The following is a 23,436-nucleotide window of genomic DNA, read 5'->3' as shown; positions in this document are numbered from 1 at the left end:
GATCGTTAGCACGCCGGGCAAAATGATTGGCGACATTTCGTCAGAACAACGATCGGTTTCTCAACCAAATCTCGGGAAAGTTTACATCGAGAGTTTGTAGATTTCTGTGTTTTTCTCATCGAACATATTTTGAATCCTTACAATTCCACCTCTGATCCTATTATAGAAAAATCTGCAGTTTTACAGGTCAAGTCCAATGATTTTCCAAAATTTATGGGTTTGGATATTGGAGATCTGATTTTATTTTAGAGTTTTGCTGAGATATTTGTCGAATCCCAAGATCCTTTATTTTCTACAATGGCTCTTCAGCCAGCCATGGAAAAGAATTTACCACTGGCAAATAACGTTATTATTAAACTGTTAATGAATGTTTTCAAAACTGCCTCTAAAGCATTTTACCACGGTTCCGAATGCAAGACATACTACCAGACCTTGAAAATTATTTCTCTTTAGGTAAGCATTCTGCTTATCTTACTAAGTAATTCAGTACGCTTACTAAAACCTAAAAGAATAAATTTGAAATCTACATTTTTTTTCATCTAGTAATACATCATTATAATAACTCGATCTTTTAACGTTCAGAATATTCTTCAAGAATGCGTGGACCGTAAGCTCTTTACTTCCACTGTAAGGATTCATTATAATAAAAAATCTCTCTACTTCTAACTCGTTCTTTAAACATAATTTACAAACTCGTAATTACAACACTAGTTAACTCCCTGATGACTTTCCACATAAGAAATATCGAAAACTTTGGGATAATTTACAGTTGTGAATTCATATTCATACTTATAATCGTATTCCAATTAATATTAACTCATATTTTAAGTAATATACCACTAATTGATGTGTATTTTTTGTTTAGTAGTTAAAATTACTGTTTATAAAAACTGAGATATGCATTTAAAGTGATATATTTTTATATCTTAAATTTCAGGTGTAGCTGATTCGCCAACGTTTCTTTTCTGTATCTTGCACTGAAAAGAAATATATTACTGTGAAGACGTTTGTAGATACAACTGTCAGAAAATATTGATACAAATAAAAGGAATATCTTAATTTGTCAACGATGCAGTAACTCTTCATTTTGTCCTCACAAATTACATTCCATTTAAATAGTTGCTAACTGATGGAGCCTAAAGTTGTTTATCGAAGCCCAGTTGAACCTTCTGAATTTACAAACCCACAGGCGGCAAATGTTAACGAAAATAGCTACATTTTCAGGAGAGACTTGTCATTCAATCAGCAAAATAAAGAAACGCATATACATTCACCATATCAATCAGAAATGTTTACATCTCCAAGCCACTATGATATTATGGGTCCTTTATATTTTAATACAAATATGATTCCATACTCCCCTATTTTAAATTCGACTCATATACGGCGTTTACCGGACAGTAATATAATTGAATACTCTTCTATGTGTAATCCTTATTATAACGCGTGTCCTTCTTTTGTTCCTTTAAGTGATAATGAAATATATAATAATGCTACAAAAAGTACGATATACCAGAGCAATAAATGCCACCTGACATCGCTTTCCCCCGTTCATAATAATGGCATTATAAAACGACCACGCATGATTCAATCAAACAAAGTTTCAGAAACACGCCCCAAACATTTCTGGAGGCCATTTTTGAATGAAGAATCACCGGATTCCGTGCCCAGAAGAAGCGATAGCAATAACACCGATGATAAACAACGAAATAACAAGAAACTATATTCAAATGATAGTAAGTCTAAAGCCTGTAACGAAATACCGGTGAACAACAATAACAACAACAATAGAAATAATAATTACAACGATAGAGAAAATTTAAGTCACAGGACTATCCATAATTCATCTCCAACGTATTTAAGGCAAACGAATGAGACAAAGAGTAAACCTAGTGAAAGTAGTAATAAAAAGAAAGAGGAGAGAATGTTAACAATGGCGAAAACAATTGATTTACTTCGGGAAGCAAGAACGGAGTGTGATACAGAAGAACCAGTAAATTTAATCGTTCCCAATATTCGAAATAGCGAAGATGAACTGTTGAAAGAGAACAATTATGTGGAAGATTATTGTAATAATTGTAAAATATGTAATTGTCATGAGATACCCTACTCAAATACTAGGCCGGCTAATTTGTTATTGACTACACGACAGAATGAAGGCAATGAATCTTTATCTTACGCTTCTGATGGAAACGTAACACAGAAATCTCCGAGTATTTCCGATTTACCTGCAAGTATCAATCGCTGGCAACAAGGATTGAAGGAAGCAAATATGTCCCCATCTAATGGAAGTGATAATATGCATAAAAGTTTTGCAAACGAGACTCCAGATAGTAGTTTGCAATCAGCACTGGGCAAGAATACGTTTGACGGCAAGCATTACTCACCGTCAAACTATTCTTGGAGCAATAAAGGCAGAACTTCTAATGAATATTCTTCGTCCAGAGCTGTCGATTTTGGTGCATGCACAGGTCATGAAAATGCCTTTAGAGTCTCCTTAATGTACAATGAACTACACCGCACTCATTCAGAAGCATCAAATATGAAAGAAAATGAAAGATATATTCGAAAACATCATTCACCAAATTCCAGTTTTAATTTCAACCATTCAAGAAATTTTAATTTAGAAGCAAAATCCAGTAAATGTAATAACTATGAAAGCTTAAAAAACAGTGAACCATCACTGTCACAAAATGCATATAAGACCGTAGACTCCCATTACGGTTCGTGTGATTTCATGAAATATAAAATGAATTATTGGCAAAATGGAATGGAGGCACATCCGAATAAGCATATTATCAATTGCAACGAAAATTGCCATAAAGAAATATTAGATAAAGTTCCAGAATCAGCTATAACTCTTTCGCAGAAGAGTTTGAATCGAGATATTCATCGAGGTTTTCATACAGTTAATGTAGACAGGGGTACAAAAGAACGCCATACAGTACATTCGGCAGACAACTATTGCAGCGTAAACGAAAATACTTCACTAAACGCCATTGTAAATAATGCTGTGCACAACCCAAAACCTACACAGCCAAACCACCATCTGCAAGCAAATCAGAATTATACAGAGACTGGAGAACTAAGAAATATAGCATCAGAAATGCATTCAAAAGAGGTATATTTTAAGTCGACTCATTCTTCAATGAATGCAAACAATGAATGTTCAGAAAAAAATATCTCTGAACCTGAAAATATTAGCATAACAGAGCAAAACAAATATATGTTAAATCTGAAAAACAAAGAATATATACATAACAAAACTACTTCCAGTAATACTGAAAGTATTCCAGTGTCTGTTATGCATAGTGCACAAGAAGAAAAAACTAACAACATGACTCCGGATGGTGGTCCAAAACAATTCAATTCCATTGAAATGATCCAGAATACTGTTCCACAAACAACAACGATCTGGAAGGCTCCACTTCTAATGCTTCCTAATAAGGGATGTGCACCAGAGGTTAACAAAGGAATAAACGTTGCGGATGATTTCACAACAAATGAAGGTACAACAAACATTATAAACAGAGAACAAGCCACAAAAGCAGTCACTATGGCATTGGACTCGTGTGGATATAGTAAAGATGTAGAAGAGGAGGAAACATATCAAACAACACTCCATGATACACAAACTAACGCAACAGAAACTACTTCTTTGAGTAACACTAGCAAACTAACAGCTGAAGGAATGATGTCGGACTCACAAACAAACTTTCCAAATATGACAAATTCTGAAAATTCATCTTTACAATGTGTTTATTGTAATAAAATATTCCCAACAACGAAATTATTGAAGGAACATTTGAAGTCTCACCCAGCCAATTCTCCTTATTTATGCCTGCATTGTGACTTAAAATTTTCGTCCAAACCAAGGTATTTGCGACATTCTCTATTACACTCTAAAGAAAAACCTTATACCTGTGAAGAATGCCATAAATGTTTTACAACAGTCACTGCCTTCCATAGACATCTTCATGCAAAAAAGCATTCTGGCAATAATTTATCAATTTGTAAGCAGTGTGGTCTGTCTTTCATTGATAATGTATATATGAGCTTGCATTTCAAAACTCATACAGGTGAGCATCCATTCCAATGCGATATATGTGGCAATATATTTGCCTGCAAGAACAACTTGAAAAATCATATCATGACTCATACAGGCGAGAAACCGTTCCAATGTGTTCATTGTGCTAAAAGATTTGTTACCAATTTTTCTTTAAAAGTTCACATCAGAACACACACAAAAGATTATCCATATAGCTGTAAGATCTGTAAGAAAAAGTTCCTGTGTAGTTCCAACATGACTAGTCATGTGAGAACTCATACAGGAGAAAAGAGACATCAGTGCTATAAATGTGGCAAGTTTTTTTCCAGTCTGTCAGGTATTCAAGGACATCAACGGACTCACACTGGAGAATGTCCTTATAGTTGTAATATCTGCAATAAGTCCTTTGCTAGTAAGTTTTCTTTGCGAATTCATAAACGAACTCATACTGGCGAAAACCCACATCGATGCACTTACTGTAATAAGACATTTTCAAATAGTTCAAATATGCGCCGGCATCTTCGAATTCACACAGGCGAACGACCATATAGTTGTACATACTGTTCAAAAGCCTTTTGTAGCAGTACATATCTGAAGTCTCATATTCGAACGCATACAGGTGAGAAACCATATAAATGTAAATATTGTGGTAAAGAGTTCTCCAATACGCTGTGTTTCAAACAGCACGTTAATAATCACGAAAAGAATTCCTCAAATCCTTTATCAACAGGAAAAAAATAATTTTGCTAATTTGAACTTTAAATTCTATTTCAATATTTTTTCGTCCCTTATTATTTAAAAATTGATTTCCAAGCTCATGGATTTGTTCGAAATAATACAATAAAGTAATCAAAACCAAATGCAACAAAACCATAAAACGCAACAGAAGTAAAAAAAAAAAAACAAATAGTTTAATTTTATTGATTGACAGTCAGTTGAGACTGCAAAATTACAAAAAATTACGCACGATTTTGCACATATATATTTGTATGTGTGTGCGTATGTATATATATATATATTTGGTTTGCAAGATTCTTTATATGAGTTTGTGTGTTAAAGCATATTCTGTTGCGTATGGGGAGAGTCATTCTCTTTTAGTGCCTTATTCCACTCGTTTCCTCCTTCGTTTTTCTAAAATTTTCGTTGCGTCTGGCAACCTTTTCAATCGTTGTTGACTCTGGCTTCACACTGCGTTCTGGATTCACACTGAATTCACACTGCGTTCTTTTTTGCTTGTGTGCATGTGTGTGGGTGAGTGTGTGTGCGTGCATACACATGTATGTATGTATGCATGCATGTGTATATGCATGTATGTGTGTGTGTGCATATGTATATATTTATGTATGTGTGTACGTTTGTATGTATGTATTCTGCATATTCATGTGTTTGCGGGTCCGTGTTTGTATGTTTTCTTATGTATGTGTGTTTGTATGTGTGTGTGTGTGTTTATATGTGTGTGTATGTTTGCGCGTGTGTGTGTGTGTGTGTGTGTGTGTTTGCGAGTTTTCGTGTGTGTGTTTATCTCTGTCTCCTTGTGTATGCATGTCTGAGTGTGTGTATGGATTTGTTTGCAACTATGTACTTTGCTTGTAAGTATGGATATATATTTCCATATGTGCGGACGTGTGTCTCCATATGTGACCTTCATTTGTGTATGTGTGTGTATGTGTGCTTGTCTGTTCACATAACCTATCGGTCTGTGTGTCAATCTTTTCACTTTCATATCCATATGCTTACATACATATGCATATACATACACCCACACACACGCACACATACATACATCTATCTACATAACAGCCCACTAACTATTCTACTCTACCTGTATAGAGCGCGGGTATGGGGGTATTATATCTACTGCGTATATTTCCTACTTAGTATTGGGGAAGTTTCATTTATGAGGACGTATTCCCGTATTTGTCTGAGTGTTGGGTCCTTTGGGTGCTTGGATAAGATGCGGATGTCAAGTTGACCCAGGTTGCCTCCATGCTGGTGTTTAACATATCGGTAGAGTATGGAGGACTGTTTTTGTAGTCAAATTTGAGACAATTTGAGACAACATGACGACAAAACCAGTCCTCCATACTCTACCAATATGTTAAACACCAGCATGGAGGGAACCTGGGTCAACTTGACATCCGCATCTTATCCAAGCACCCAAAGGACCCAACACTCAGACAAATACAGGAATACGTCCTCATAAATGAAACTTCCCCAATACTAAGTAGGAAATATACGCAGTAGATATAATACCCCCATACCCGCGCTGTATACAGGTAGAGTAGAATAGTTAGTGGGCTGTTATGTAGATAGATGTATGTATGTGTGCGTGTGTGTGGGTGTATGTATATGCATATGTATGTAAGCATATGGATATGAAAGTGAAAAGATTGACACACAGACCGATAGGTTATGTGAACAGACAAGCACACATACACACACATACACAAATGAAGACTGAAACTCATGACCATATATACACACACACTATATTCACACAAGGTCACATATGGAGACACACGTCCGCACATATGGAGATATATATCCATACATACAAAGTGCATAGTTGCAAAAAACCCATACACACACATGCGCACACAAGGAGACAGTGCTACACACACACACACACACACACACACACACACATAAAAACACACAAACATGGACATGCAAACACATGAATATGCAGAATACATACATACAAATGTACACACATACACACATATGTACATATGCACACACACACACACACACACACACACACACACACACACACACACACACACTCATGCGCACAAACAAATAAAAGAACGCAGTGTGAATAACGGACAGAGTCAACGACTACTGAAAAGGTTCCAAGACACCGAAGATTTTAGAAAAATAAAAGAAGGAAATGAGTGAAAATGTTACCGGTGCGTGTGTTAAATTATAGGCACTAAAAGAGAATGACTCTCCTCGGACACAACAGTATATATCTATATCTATCTATCTATCTATCTATCTATATATATATATATATATATATATATATATATATATATATATATATATATATATATATATATATATATATATATATATATATATATACATATATATATATATATATATATATATATATATCAGAGGCGACTCCGGATCATCAGCGCCACTCGGGCTCTCACAGAATTCGTCACTCCTGCTTATCACATATTTTGCATAAAACACATGCCTACTCGAGGAATTTCAAGTTGTTTCGCTTTATTTCTAATCCCAAATGGCTTATTTTGTTTGTTTGTGTTTTTTTTATTTACCACTGTCTTTCTCTATCACTGAGTTAAAGGTAAAAATAAAGCAACCCTGCAAAACACAACTGATCTTTACACACAGAAGCACAAAGTAACACCACCGACCTGACTGTCGCCTGTACTCTCGAGAAGTGATGCCAGTTGGCTTTTACACCTACTAGGCTCGTTTTTATTAGCCCGATTTACTGAATAGTTCATTGTTCCTTTAAGAATATTGTAGAACTGGAACTTTTCATAGATTGGAATTTAAATCCTAATTTCTATAGAAATTTATTGTTTCAAGAAAACATTGAATTTGAATTACTTTTAATTTTTACGTTTAGAACTTTTCATAGATTGGAATTTAAATCCTAATTTCTATAGAAATTTATTGTTTCAAGAAAACATTGAATTTGAATTACTTTTAATTTTTACGTTTAGAACTTTTCATAGATTGGAATTTAAATCCTAATTTCTATAGAAATTTATTGTTTCAAGAAAACATTGAATTTGAATTACTTTTAATTTTTACGTTTAGAACTTTTCATAGATTGGAATTTAAATCCTAATTTCTATAGAAATTTATTGTTTCAAGAAAACATTGAATTTGAATTACTTTTAATTTTTACGTTTAGAACTTTTCATAGATTGGAATTTAAATCCTAATTTCTATAGAAATTTATTGTTTCAAGAAAACATTGAATTTGAATTACTTCTAATTTTTACGTTTAGAACTTTTCATAGATTGGAATTTAAATCCTAATTTCTATAGAAATTTATTGTTTCAAGAAAACATTGAATTTGAATTACTTCTAATTTTTACGTTTAGAACTTTTCATAGATTGGAATTTAAATCCTAATTTCTATAGAAATTTATTGTTTCAAGAAAACATTGAATTTGAATTATTACTTTTAATTTTTACGTTTAGAACTTTTCATAGATTGGAATTTAAATCCTAATTTCTATAGAAATTTATTGTTTCAAGAAAACATTGAATTTGAATTACTTTTAATTTTTACGTTTAGAACTTTTCATAGATTGGAATTTAAATCCTAATTTCTATAGAAATTTATTGTTTCAAGAAAACATTGAATTTGAATTACTTTTAATTTTTACGTTTAGAACTTTTCATAGATTGGAATTTAAATCCTAATTTCTATAGAAATTTATTGTTTCAAGAAAACATTGAATTTGAATTACTTTTAATTTTTACGTTTAGAACTTTTCATAGATTGGAATTTAAATCCTAATTTCTATAGAAATTTATTGTTTCAAGAAAACATTGAATTTGAATTACTTTTAATTTTTACGTTTAGAACTTTTCATAGATTGGAATTTAAATCCTAATTTCTATAGAAATTTATTGTTTCAAGAAAACATTGAATTTGAATTACTTTTAATTTTTACGTTTAGAACTTTTCATAGATTGGAATTTAAATCCTAATTTCTATAGAAATTTATTGTTTCAAGAAAACATTGAATTTGAATTACTTTTAATTTTTACGTTTAGAACTTTTCATAGATTGGAATTTAAATCCTAATTTCTATAGAAATTTATTGTTTCAAGAAAACATTGAATTTGAATTACTTTTAATTTTTACGTTTAGAACTTTTCATAGATTGGAATTTAAATCCTAATTTCTATAGAAATTTATTGTTTCAAGAAAACATTGAATTTGAATTACTTTAAATTTTTACGGTTATAGAACTAACTCCGTTGTAACTTCTGAGCCCTAGTCAGGCGCGTGTGAACGATGCTGAGAGAACGTCTGTTACGAATGATATTTTTTGACACAGGTCACCTCTAAGACGACAGCCAGGCGCTGAAGGAAGATAAATGAACTGCGACCAGGTTGAATTAAAGGAGCCCGAGTTATTGGCTGCAATTACATACTTGAAGTTTGTGTTGGCAGAAATTTAAAAAATCGGCTTGCACTTTACTAAATTTATAATCGGACAACTATGCCCGATCAGCCCGTGTGCCGGAGTCACCACTGATATATATATATATATATATATATATATATATATATATATATATATATATATATATATATATATATATATATAGGATCGAGATGAAACCGGTGGTCATTTGCTTGTTGACAGGTATTGATTTTTCTAATTCCCACGATAAATATCATCAATCAAGATACGAATGGAGTTTTCTCTTTCTAAAACAAAAAAACAATAGTATAATAACTAGTACATACACACTAATCCGTACGCATATGCATTTACATACATACGTACATACAAGCATACACGCACACGCACACACGCACGCGCACAATAACGCACGCACGCACGCACACAAACACACACACATATATATTTACATACATACATATGTGAATATATATATATATATATATATATATATATATATATATATATATATATATATATATATACGAGGGGAAGTCAAAAATTATCTGCATTTTCTCCATAACATCTCTCTTAATGTCACACTGCTTTCTGCGCATGCGTGCTTATAGTTGGTGATATTTTGATCACTTGAGCGAACTTTGTGCCTGATTGCGCCATTTTTCTTTCTGTCTTTATAGCGTAAGCATGGCCGCTCCACTAGCAATGGGCACCAAAGAAGAACAAAGATCAGTGATCCGATTTCTCTGGTCAGGTGTGTCAGGTGCTGAAAATCATTGGTTGCTTTTAGCACAATACAGGGACAGTGCACTACCGCGTAAAAGTGTGTACGAGTGGATCAAGAAGTTTAAAAGTGACCGGACAAGCGTGACGCACGAAGAGGGAGCAAAACGCCCTTGACCACTGACTAGAAGATTCACCAAGCTCGAGAAATGATAATGGTAAAACGGTTCACCCTTATCATCTCTCGGATCACTGCTCTTTGTTCTTTGTTGGTGCACATTGCTAATGGAGCGGCCATGCTTATACTGCAAAGCCAGAAAGGAAAATTGCGTGATCAGGCTCAGACTTCGATCATGTGACCACTATAATATCAACTATAAGCACGCATGCACAGAATCCAGATTGATAATAATAAAGATATGTTATGGTGAAAGTGCAGGTAATTTTTGACTTGCCCTTGTATATATATATATATATATATATATATATATATATACGTGTGTGTGCGCGCGCATGTGTGTGTGTGTATATATATATCTTTACATACATACATACATACATATATATATATATATATATATATATATATATATATATATATATATATATATATATATATCATTGAAAATATTAGAGTCAACAAGAAGTACGGGTGGACATTTATTTTTTAACTACTACAGTTGTTTCTGCGCAGCGTAATTCTCCAGACATGCAGGTACATGATTATGCAACCGCTTCCCTGCATTATGAGATCTAGTAGTGTTTCCTCAGGTGATATGTAAATATTGTCTCCGTAAGTTCAAATTCTCGGTTTAAACAACAGTCTCTCAGTCTGTCGCGGCCTGAATTAAGCAGTAATTACTGAGCTTATCAGGGTGTGTTGTTGTTGAAGGACCGAGGCAAACTGTTTTGAATATGTAAATGTAGTGGGATGGTGATTCTGTTACTGTGAAAGTGGTTGCCAGGAATTAACATTTGATTTCTTTGTACTGTTGATTTGTTATTCATAGTTGGTTACACATGCGATTGTTCTTAGCTGACCTTTATGATTCGGCCTATACGTACACATACATGCTGGTTCACATATACATCCATATGCGAACTAACGCTCGGACACACACACACACACACCCACACACACACACACACACACACACACACACACACACACACACATATATATATATAAATATATATTTATATTCATATATGTAATGTGTTAGTTGATAGCATAAAGCCCACTCCGGTACTTCATTGGTACTTCAGCTTATGAACTCGTGAAAAGTTGAAAGGCAAATCTGTTGATACCAGAGGGGAAGGAATCCAGATCATAAAGATCCACAACAAATCCTTCAAGGTATTTTCCGACGCGCTAACGATTCTGCCAATTGCGCATCCTCAGTAAGATAATTCAATAATTATTTATAACTTTGGCTCATGACACCAATTCTGATGTGACGATGGTATGGAAAATCGAAATGTACTTTATATATTACTGGTACTGCGTCTGTCAAAGTCAATCAGGCAAAAATCAAAGTGAGGCCCTTGCTGAGTTTGATTTCTAATAGATGTAACCGATTAAAGTATAGCATTCACTACCCAGCAGAATGAGATCACCTCTTGGGTAAAAATAATAACCGATTTAATCGACATCACTAATTGATTGGTAAATTTTTATCAATCGAAAATATTAAAGGGATGAAACAAAATACTACAAAGCATTTTTATTTATTTATTCTTTCATTTGTTTATTTACTTACATGCCAGCTTTGATTTACGGATTTACACGGATTTACTTGATTTACTCGGCAACTGTTCTAAGATTTTTCTACCAAGTTCATTTGACTTTCTAGAAATAGCAGGTAGATCTCTCTCAAATGCAAGCCTGCTGTCAGCTTAAACTACAACGGTTACATTGAAAAATGTAAGCTTAATACACACACACTCACTATTTTTCCAGATGGCCCCTGACCGAACAGGACTATGAATAAAAGTATTCCACTTCTAACCATCCTATCTTTTGTGTATGTATGTATGTATGTATGTATGTATGTATGTATGTATGTATGTATGTAAGTGTGTATGTACTTATGTGCGTATGTATGTATGTATGTATGTATGTACGTACATACATACGCACACACATACATAAACAAAAACATAGGATGGTTAGCAGTGGAATACTTTTATTTATAGACCTGCTCAGTCAGGAGTGACCTGGAAAAATAACAAAAAGCAAAACAATAGAAACTAAAAAATTAGAATATTGCGCTGGAAACTTTTCTTCGATTTTGGACAATAACCACACACAGAGATAATAGGCAGCATTAAGAAAACCAACATGTAACCACACACACACTCACACACACACACACACACACACACACACACACACACACACACACACACACACACACACACACAAGTAAAATAGAAATAGTCGTCATTCATTAATCAATGGTGTTTTTCTTTCTTTTAACTAATTATAATGCTAATCTATATATATAAAAATGAGAATATGTGTCTGTCTGTCTGTCTGTCTGTGTGAATCCCTAAAACTCGAGAACTACGCAACCAATTTCATTCAAATTTTACACATGCCTTACTTAGGGTTCCAGTTGTGTTTTAGTCAAAAAAAATTATTAACTTCTTGCAGAGTTCGAGCACACGGCAACCTAATATCTCCTCCACTATTTAAGTATTACGTGTCAAAAGTGAAACAAAAACACTCATGTCAAATACTTTCACTTTAAAAATGAAACTATTCCACTAACTGAAACAATCACATTTCGATACTGTAGTGACAGATACTTTCACACAGAGAGAAAGAGAGAAAGAGAGAGACAGAAAGAGAGAGGCAAAAAGAGAGAGAAAGAGAGAGACAGAAAGAAAGAGGCAAGAAGAGAGAGAGAGAGAGAGAGAGAGAGAGAAAGAGAGAGAGAGAAAGAGAGAGAGAGAAAGAGAGAGAGAGAAAGAGAGAGAGAGAAAGAGAGAGAGAGAAAGAGAGAGAGAGAGAGATGTATATGTATACATACACACACATACACACACATACACAAATGAAGACTGAAACTCATGACCATATATACACACACACTATATTCACACAAGGTCACATATGGAGACACACGTCCGCACATATGGAGATATATATCCATACATACAAAGTGCATAGTTGCAAAAAACCCATACACACACATGCGCACACAAGGAGACAGTGCTACACACACACACACACACACACACACACACACACATAAAAACACACAAACATGGACATGCAAACACATGAATATGCAGAATACATACATACAAATGTACACACATACACACATATGTACATATGCACACACACACACACACACACACACACACACACACACACACACTCATGCGCACAAACAAATAAAAGAACGCAGTGTGAATAACGGACAGAGTCAACGACTACTGAAAAGGTTCCAAGACACCGAAGATTTTAGAAAAATAAAAGAAGGAAATGAGTGAAAATGTTACCGGTGCGTGTGTTAAATTATAGGCACTAAAAGAGAATGACTCTCCTCGGACACAACAGTATATATCTATATCTATCTATCTATCTATCTATCTATATATATATATATATATATATATATATATATATATATATATATATATATATATATATATATATATATATATATATATACATATATATATATATATATATATATATATATATCAGAGGCGACTCCGGATCATCAGCGCCACTCGGGCTCTCACAGAATTCGTCACTCCTGCTTATCACATATTTTGCATAAAACACATGCCTACTCGAGGAATTTCAAGTTGTTTCGCTTTATTTCTAATCCCAAATGGCTTATTTTGTTTCTTTGTGTTTTTTTTATTTACCACTGTCTTTCTCTATCACTGAGTTAAAGGTAAAAATAAAGCAACCCTGCAAAACACAACTGATCTTTACACACAGAAGCACAAAGTAACACCACCGACCTGACTGTCGCCTGTACTCTCGAGAAGTGATGCCAGTTGGCTTTTACACCTACTAGGCTCGTTTTTATTAGCCCGATTTACTGAATAGTTCATTGTTCCTTTAAGAATATTGTAGAACTGGAACTTTTCATAGATTGGAATTTAAATCCTAATTTCTATAGAAATTTATTGTTTCAAGAAAACATTGAATTTGAATTACTTTTAATTTTTACGTTTAGAACTTTTCATAGATTGGAATTTAAATCCTAATTTCTATAGAAATTTATTGTTTCAAGAAAACATTGAATTTGAATTACTTTTAATTTTTACGTTTAGAACTTTTCATAGATTGGAATTTAAATCCTAATTTCTATAGAAATTTATTGTTTCAAGAAAACATTGAATTTGAATTACTTTTAATTTTTACGTTTAGAACTTTTCATAGATTGGAATTTAAATCCTAATTTCTATAGAAATTTATTGTTTCAAGAAAACATTGAATTTGAATTACTTTTAATTTTTACGTTTAGAACTTTTCATAGATTGGAATTTAAATCCTAATTTCTATAGAAATTTATTGTTTCAAGAAAACATTGAATTTGAATTACTTTTAATTTTTACGTTTAGAACTTTTCATAGATTGGAATTTAAATCCTAATTTCTATAGAAATTTATTGTTTCAAGAAAACATTGAATTTGAATTACTTCTAATTTTTACGTTTAGAACTTTTCATAGATTGGAATTTAAATCCTAATTTCTATAGAAATTTATTGTTTCAAGAAAACATTGAATTTGAATTACTTTTAATTTTTACGTTTAGAACTTTTCATAGATTGGAATTTAAATCCTAATTTCTATAGAAATTTATTGTTTCAAGAAAACATTGAATTTGAATTATTACTTTTAATTTTTACGTTTAGAACTTTTCATAGATTGGAATTTAAATCCTAATTTCTATAGAAATTTATTGTTTCAAGAAAACATTGAATTTGAATTACTTTTAATTTTTACGTTTAGAACTTTTCATAGATTGGAATTTAAATCCTAATTTCTATAGAAATTTATTGTTTCAAGAAAACATTGAATTTGAATTACTTTTAATTTTTACGTTTAGAACTTTTCATAGATTGGAATTTAAATCCTAATTTCTATAGAAATTTATTGTTTCAAGAAAACATTGAATTTGAATTACTTTTAATTTTTACGTTTAGAACTTTTCATAGATTGGAATTTAAATCCTAATTTCTATAGAAATTTATTGTTTCAAGAAAACATTGAATTTGAATTACTTTTAATTTTTACGTTTAGAACTTTTCATAGATTGGAATTTAAATCCTAATTTCTATAGAAATTTATTGTTTCAAGAAAACATTGAATTTGAATTACTTTTAATTTTTACGTTTAGAACTTTTCATAGATTGGAATTTAAATCCTAATTTCTATAGAAATTTATTGTTTCAAGAAAACATTGAATTTGAATTACTTTTAATTTTTACGTTTAGAACTTTTCATAGATTGGAATTTAAATCCTAATTTCTATAGAAATTTATTGTTTCAAGAAAACATTGAATTTGAATTACTTTTAATTTTTACGTTTAGAACTTTTCATAGATTGGAATTTAAATCCTAATTTCTATAGAAATTTATTGTTTCAAGAAAACATTGAATTTGAATTACTTTAAATTTTTACGGTTATAGAACTAACTCCGTTGTAACTTCTGAGCCCTAGTCAGGCGCGTGTGAACGATGCTGAGAGAACGTCTGTTACGAATGATATTTTTTGACACAGGTCACCTCTAAGACGACAGCCAGGCGCTGAAGGAAGATAAATGAACTGCGACCAGGTTGAATTAAAGGAGCCCGAGTTATTGGCTGCAATTACATACTTGAAGTTTGTGTTGGCAGAAATTTAAAAAATCGGCTTGCACTTTACTAAATTTATAATCGGACAACTATGCCCGATCAGCCCGTGTGCCGGAGTCACCACTGATATATATATATATATATATATATATATATATATATATATATATATATATATATATATATATATATATATATAGGATCGAGATGAAACCGGTGGTCATTTGCTTGTTGACAGGTATTGATTTTTCTAATTCCCACGATAAATATCATCAATCAAGATACGAATGGAGTTTTCTCTTTCTAAAACAAAAAAACAATAGTATAATAACTAGTACATACACACTAATCCGTACGCATATGCATTTACATACATACGTACATACAAGCATACACGCACACGCACACACGCACGCGCACAATAACGCACGCACGCACGCACACAAACACACACACATATATATTTACATACATACATATGTGAATATATATATATATATATATATATATATATATATATATATATACGAGGGGAAGTCAAAAATTATCTGCATTTTCTCCATAACATCTCTCTTAATGTCACACTGCTTTCTGCGCATGCGTGCTTATAGTTGGTGATATTTTGATCACTTGAGCGAACTTTGTGCCTGATTGCGCCATTTTTCTTTCTGTCTTTATAGCGTAAGCATGGCCGCTCCACTAGCAATGGGCACCAAAGAAGAACAAAGATCAGTGATCCGATTTCTCTGGTCAGGTGTGTCAGGTGCTGAAAATCATTGGTTGCTTTTAGCACAATACAGGGACAGTGCACTACCGCGTAAAAGTGTGTACGAGTGGATCAAGAAGTTTAAAAGTGACCGGACAAGCGTGACGCACGAAGAGGGAGCAAAACGCCCTTGACCACTGACTAGAAGATTCACCAAGCTCGAGAAATGATAATGGTAAAACGGTTCACCCTTATCATCTCTCGGATCACTGCTCTTTGTTCTTTGTTGGTGCACATTGCTAATGGAGCGGCCATGCTTATACTGCAAAGCCAGAAAGGAAAATTGCGTGATCAGGCTCAGACTTCGATCATGTGACCACTATAATATCAACTATAAGCACGCATGCACAGAATCCAGATTGATAATAATAAAGATATGTTATGGTGAAAGTGCAGGTAATTTTTGACTTGCCCTTGTATATATATATATATATATATATATATATACGTGTGTGTGCGCGCGCATGTGTGTGTGTGTATATATATATCTTTACATACATACATACATACATATATATATATATATATATATATATATATATATATATATATATATATATATATATATATATATATATATCATTGAAAATATTAGAGTCAACAAGAAGTACGGGTGGACATTTATTTTTTAACTACTACAGTTGTTTCTGCGCAGCGTAATTCTCCAGACATGCAGGTACATGATTATGCAACCGCTTCCCTGCATTATGAGATCTAGTAGTGTTTCCTCAGGTGATATGTAAATATTGTCTCCGTAAGTTCAAATTCTCGGTTTAAACAACAGTCTCTCAGTCTGTCGCGGCCTGAATTAAGCAGTAATTACTGAGCTTATCAGGGTGTGTTGTTGTTGAAGGACCGAGGCAAACTGTTTTGAATATGTAAATGTAGTGGGATGGTGATTCTGTTACTGTGAAAGTGGTTGCCAGGAATTAACATTTGATTTCTTTGTACTGTTGATTTGTTATTCATAGTTGGTTACACATGCGATTGTTCTTAGCTGACCTTTATGATTCGGCCTATACGTACACATACATGCTGGTTCACATATACATCCATATGCGAACTAACGCTCGGACACACACACACACACACCCACACACACACACACACACACACACACACACACACACACACACATATATATATATAAATATATATTTATATTCATATATGTAATGTGTTAGTTGATAGCATAAAGCCCACTCCGGTACTTCATTGGTACTTCAGCTTATGAACTCGTGAAAAGTTGAAAGGCAAATCTGTTGATACCAGAGGGGAAGGAATCCAGATCATAAAGATCCACAACAAATCCTTCAAGGTATTTTCCGACGCGCTAACGATTCTGCCAATTGCGCATCCTCAGTAAGATAATTCAATAATTATTTATAACTTTGGCTCATGACACCAATTCTGATGTGACGATGGTATGGAAAATCGAAATGTACTTTATATATTACTGGTACTGCGTCTGTCAAAGTCAATCAGGCAAAAATCAAAGTGAGGCCCTTGCTGAGTTTGATTTCTAATAGATGTAACCGATTAAAGTATAGCATTCACTACCCAGCAGAATGAGATCACCTCTTGGGTAAAAATAATAACCGATTTAATCGACATCACTAATTGATTGGTAAATTTTTATCAATCGAAAATATTAAAGGGATGAAACAAAATACTACAAAGCATTTTTATTTATTTATTCTTTCATTTGTTTATTTACTTACATGCCAGCTTTGATTTACGGATTTACACGGATTTACTTGATTTACTCGGCAACTGTTCTAAGATTTTTCTACCAAGTTCATTTGACTTTCTAGAAATAGCAGGTAGATCTCTCTCAAATGCAAGCCTGCTGTCAGCTTAAACTACAACGGTTACATTGAAAAATGTAAGCTTAATACACACACACTCACTATTTTTCCAGATGGCCCCTGACCGAACAGGACTATGAATAAAAGTATTCCACTTCTAACCATCCTATCTTTTGTGTATGTATGTATGTATGTATGTATGTATGTATGTATGTATGTATGTATGTAAGTGTGTATGTACTTATGTGCGTATGTATGTATGTATGTATGTATGTACGTACATACATACGCACACACATACATAAACAAAAACATAGGATGGTTAGCAGTGGAATACTTTTATTTATAGACCTGCTCAGTCAGGAGTGACCTGGAAAAATAACAAAAAGCAAAACAATAGAAACTAAAAAATTAGAATATTGCGCTGGAAACTTTTCTTCGATTTTGGACAATAACCACACACAGAGATAATAGGCAGCATTAAGAAAACCAACATGTAACCACACACACACTCACACACACACACACACACACACACACACACACACACACACACACACACACACACACACACACAAGTAAAATAGAAATAGTCGTCATTCATTAATCAATGGTGTTTTTCTTTCTTTTAACTAATTATAATGCTAATCTATATATATAAAAATGAGAATATGTGTCTGTCTGTCTGTCTGTCTGTGTGAATCCCTAAAACTCGAGAACTACGCAACCAATTTCATTCAAATTTTACACATGCCTTACTTAGGGTTCCAGTTGTGTTTTAGTCAAAAAAAATTATTAACTTCTTGCAGAGTTCGAGCACACGGCAACCTAATATCTCCTCCACTATTTAAGTATTACGTGTCAAAAGTGAAACAAAAACACTCATGTCAAATACTTTCACTTTAAAAATGAAACTATTCCACTAACTGAAACAATCACATTTCGATACTGTAGTGACAGATACTTTCACACAGAGAGAAAGAGAGAAAGAGAGAGACAGAAAGAGAGAGGCAAAAAGAGAGAGAAAGAGAGAGACAGAAAGAAAGAGGCAAGAAGAGAGAGAGAGAGAGAGAGAGAGAGAGAAGAGAGAGAGAGAAAGAGAGAGAGAGAAAGAGAGAGAGAGAAAGAGAGAGAGAGAGAGATGTATATGTATACATATAGATGTACACGTATATGTATATATATATATATATATATATATATATATATATATATATAGATCTATACATACATGTATATGTATACATATGTGTAGATGTATATATATATATATAGAGATGTACATGTAATATGTACACATATATACATATATACATGCATACAGATATCTATACCTATATACACCCATCATACACACATACACATGCATACAAACACACACATTAGTCATTTGTTTTCTTATCCAAAACTACGTCAAAAGTACTGAATGGATCTTTATGAAATTTGGAAATTATATTCTTTGCATAACGGCCATAACTCCCATGAAAATTCATATATTTTTGATGTTGATGAAATTTTAACCCGAACATTACAGATGAGCATTATTTACAAAATGATGTCACACGTTATCGAGGCTACCATTCTTTCTAGATGTGAAAAAGGGGATGACGTCTTTATTCCAAGAATTCCTCTTACTCCATCAGGAGCAGACATTCCTTTTACATTCAGAAGACTACAATTCCCCCTTCGTGTGACTTTTGCCATGTCGATAAACAAATCTCAGGGTCAAACACTGTCTGTAGCTGGTCTTCTCTTGGAAGAGCCCTGCTTCTCACATGGACAACTGTATGTTGGCTGCTCAAGAGTGGGCAGCAAAAAAAAAACCTATTTGTATATGCTCCACAAGGGAAAACAAGGAACATAGTTTACCAGGAGGTGTTATAATCACAACAGCAAGAAAGTATGTACATGATCACCTTCTTTTACGAAACTTCATTGACTTTCATATATTTATATTGATATACATATATATACGTGTGTTTGGGTGCGTGTGTGTATATACATCTCTATATATAAAGATGATGCGTAGTCTAGACGGCGTTTTTAGATTTCATTATTCTCTTTAACCCGGGCAACGCCGGGTATTTCTGCTAGTAAACTATACAATTTTCCACACTGAATAAGTTTGCGTTTTATGCAGATCTCCTATTATTTCGTAGTCAATGCATTCATACACATATACGAGCAACTCTTCCTGTTGCTTACTCTCTCTCTCTCTCTCTCTCTATCTCTGTCTCTCTCTCTCTTTGTTCTCCCATACTTCTATCTATCTATCTATCTATCTATCTATCTATCTGTCTATCTGTCTGTCTGTCTGTCTGTCTGTCTGTTTGTCTATCGACCTGTTTGTCTGTCTGTCTATCTAAACTTCTTACAAACCCTTCCCTATCTCTTCTTGTTCTCATGTGTGTTAGTAAAGAATGAGTAGCCGGTTTGACTGGATGAAATAGAATGGGAGATAAGATATTGCTTGTTCGCATATATAACCTGTTTCTGATCAGCTTAGTTAGATATAACAGTCTATTTGTTGCGGTAATCGGTTACAGATTCTGTCCACAAGTGGTGGAAACGTAGAGCGACCCTTCAAAATAGATATATATATATGAATATAAAGGTTGATTGTCAACAGGCCAAAATTTTGATGAATATGTAGTGATTGGTTAACAGCGGAAGAATTAATCGGTTGGAGGGTGGGGGTACAGAACTCTGAAAGTTATTACTAGTGAATCTGTAGGAAACCCTGGCTGGAAACATGCATACAAGCAACGTGGCAACTTCCCAGTGTTCTATTAACTGGGAATATCTACTTAAGGAGTGCTATACTTCATCCAATACGATGACGTTCTGATAAAAGACAGGATAGAAAGCTCCCACGCACTTTAACCGGGTCAGGATACCACGCTTAGTAGCTTCACTATTTCTCTTGTAAAAGAAAAAAGGAAACCCAAAATAAATCGAACAGTTTTAGATTCTTGAACATTAGATCGATGTTGGGGAGTACCAATTCTCTAAATATTTTGTACACACTAAAACCACGAAAAAAAAAACAGGAAGAAAAAAAGCAAACACTGACTGAAGTAAATTCATTGAGAGTAGATTTGTTATAGTCTAGACACCATCGCTGCTGCTGCTGCAGCACTGTCAGAAACTTGCTGGGACCGAGTTTGATTTTCAACCGATTGACTTCGACAGAAGCAGTACCAGTTAATTTTGCTTTTCCCCTGAAAGATTATTGTTTTATCCGGATGAGGATGCGAGATCAGGAGAATTGTTATAGTGTTGGAATAAATGCCGTACAGTATTTTTTCTGGATCTTTACGTTCTGAATGCAGATATCACCAAGTTGAGCTTCAATTTTTCCTTTCCGAGGTCGATAAAGTAAAGAAACAATACTGCACAGAAGTAGATTTAATCAATAAAGCCGCCCATTCCGCGCCCAATGCATACTCACACGCGCGTAAAAATTGTGGACTTGTACCTATATTCGAAATTGTCATTATTCATTCAACGGGGGTAGAGTGGCAGATTGGGAAACCCCCAAACAGCATGTTCCTGTCCACCTTCTCGCTAAAGTATCTACGCAGTTAAATAGATCTGCTTGATATAGGAGCCAAATGTTTTACACAGCCAAGAACAAGAGGAACCAGGAGAGCAAATCAATAGAATTTTTTAGTTGCCAGAGAGTTGTGATGCAATGCAGGGTGAAACTGATGTTAGCTTAAGCGTCGTAGATACTTATATAAGCAAAGAGATTTTGATTCCCGTTGCTATATCCGATTGATAAAATGGAAATTATGTCATGGATAACAAACGAATCATAAACGTTCAATGTTAATGGACTTATAGCACAAATTATCAGAACAGGAGATGGGAACTTTATGATTCGCTTCTCCGATACATTAACATATGTTCCAACATCTCTTAAGCTGCTAAAACCCATAGCAGTGGGCCAGAGAAATGAAATTGTTTTCGAGGCAAAGGGCCAACAAAAACAAGATTTTATACCTTGAAAATTCACCCCCTTTGTGTGTGTATGTGTGTGTGTGTGTCTGTGTGTGTGTCTGTGTGTGTGGTTGTGTGAGAGAGAGAGAGAGAGAGAGAGAGGGAGAGAGTGCGTGTGTGTTTAACTGTTAAGACTACCTTATCACTTAAGCAGAAACTTGCACAGCTGTCTCTCTATGATGGAACATCCTCGACGTGACAGCTGCATACATACATACATATCTATAGAAACGCATTCATGCATATATATATATACTTACATATACACACTAACCCAGGTTGTTAAGTGGTGGGTGTATGGGAGTACAAATAGCCAGGAAGACACACACATACACACACACACACACTCATATATATGTATGTGTGTGTGTGTGTCTTTGTGCCTGTATTTGTCCTTCCCACTACCGCTTAACAACCAACACCCGTGTTTATGTCCCCGTAACTTAGCGCTTCGGCAAAGCGAAAAGACAGAATAAGTACCAGGTTTTAAAGAAATCGCGGGGTCGATCGATTTATTCGAATAAAAACCTTCAAGGCAGTGCCCCCAGCATGACCGAAGTCATATGAGTGAAACAAGTAGATCTATATATGTATATATATATATATACACACACACACGGTTTTAAAGGTCTCGCGAAAGACCTTCCTGGAGGCCCAAGCTTTCGAGTTCTTTTTCAGGACTTAGAAAAATGGAAGGAACGCTGCCATAAATGTGTAAATCTCAGAGAGGAATATGCTTAACAAAATCATAACTAACTGATCTTCCTGTATTTTCTTTTACCCACAGCCAGGAACTTTTCAGCGCCGCCTTGTGATTGTGTGTGTGTATATATATATATATATATATATGTGTGTGTGTGTGTGTGTGTATGTGTGTGTGTGTGTGTGTGTGTGTGTAGCTGAAATTTACAGAAAAATAAAAGACGAAGGCAGGTGTATAAACAACTAGCAGGTGTATTAGTTTGACGCTCGGAAAGATGAGAAAGTCTTTTACGTTTCGAGCCTACCCTCTTGAACAGAAAGGAACACGAGCAAATAAACAGAGAGAATAAATAAAAAAAACTTGTGGATCAATCATATATATATATATATATATATATATATA

General features: G+C 33.9%; 1 protein-coding gene across 8 annotated transcripts in view; it reads left to right on the top strand.

The window, feature by feature from the left end:
* The window catches only part of LOC106868722 (uncharacterized), a 169,647-nt gene that overhangs the window by 70,491 nt on the left and 75,720 nt on the right, over positions 1 to 23,436 (top strand). For 5 of the 8 annotated variants that reach the window (XM_014914114.3, XM_014914115.3, XM_014914116.3 and 2 more), the window contains exon 2: positions 938 to 4,824. The exons of the other annotated variants lie outside the window; for them this stretch is intronic. In XM_014914114.3, coding sequence (XP_014769600.2) covers positions 1,130 to 4,789 — 3,660 coding nt within the window. In that variant the 5' untranslated portion in view covers positions 938 to 1,129 and the 3' untranslated portion in view covers positions 4,790 to 4,824. Of the gene's footprint in view, positions 1 to 937; positions 4,825 to 23,436 lie in introns of those variants that run through there. 8 annotated transcript variants of the gene reach the window in all.

The sequence above is a fragment of the Octopus bimaculoides genome, chromosome 13 (genome assembly GCF_046866305.1).
Source record: "Octopus bimaculoides isolate indiv1 chromosome 13, ASM4686630v1, whole genome shotgun sequence".
Lineage (NCBI taxonomy): Eukaryota > Metazoa > Mollusca > Cephalopoda > Octopoda > Octopodidae > Octopus > Octopus bimaculoides.
The sequence above is the reverse complement of the archived record's forward strand: the minus strand, read 5'-3'. Positions and strand labels throughout refer to the sequence as shown.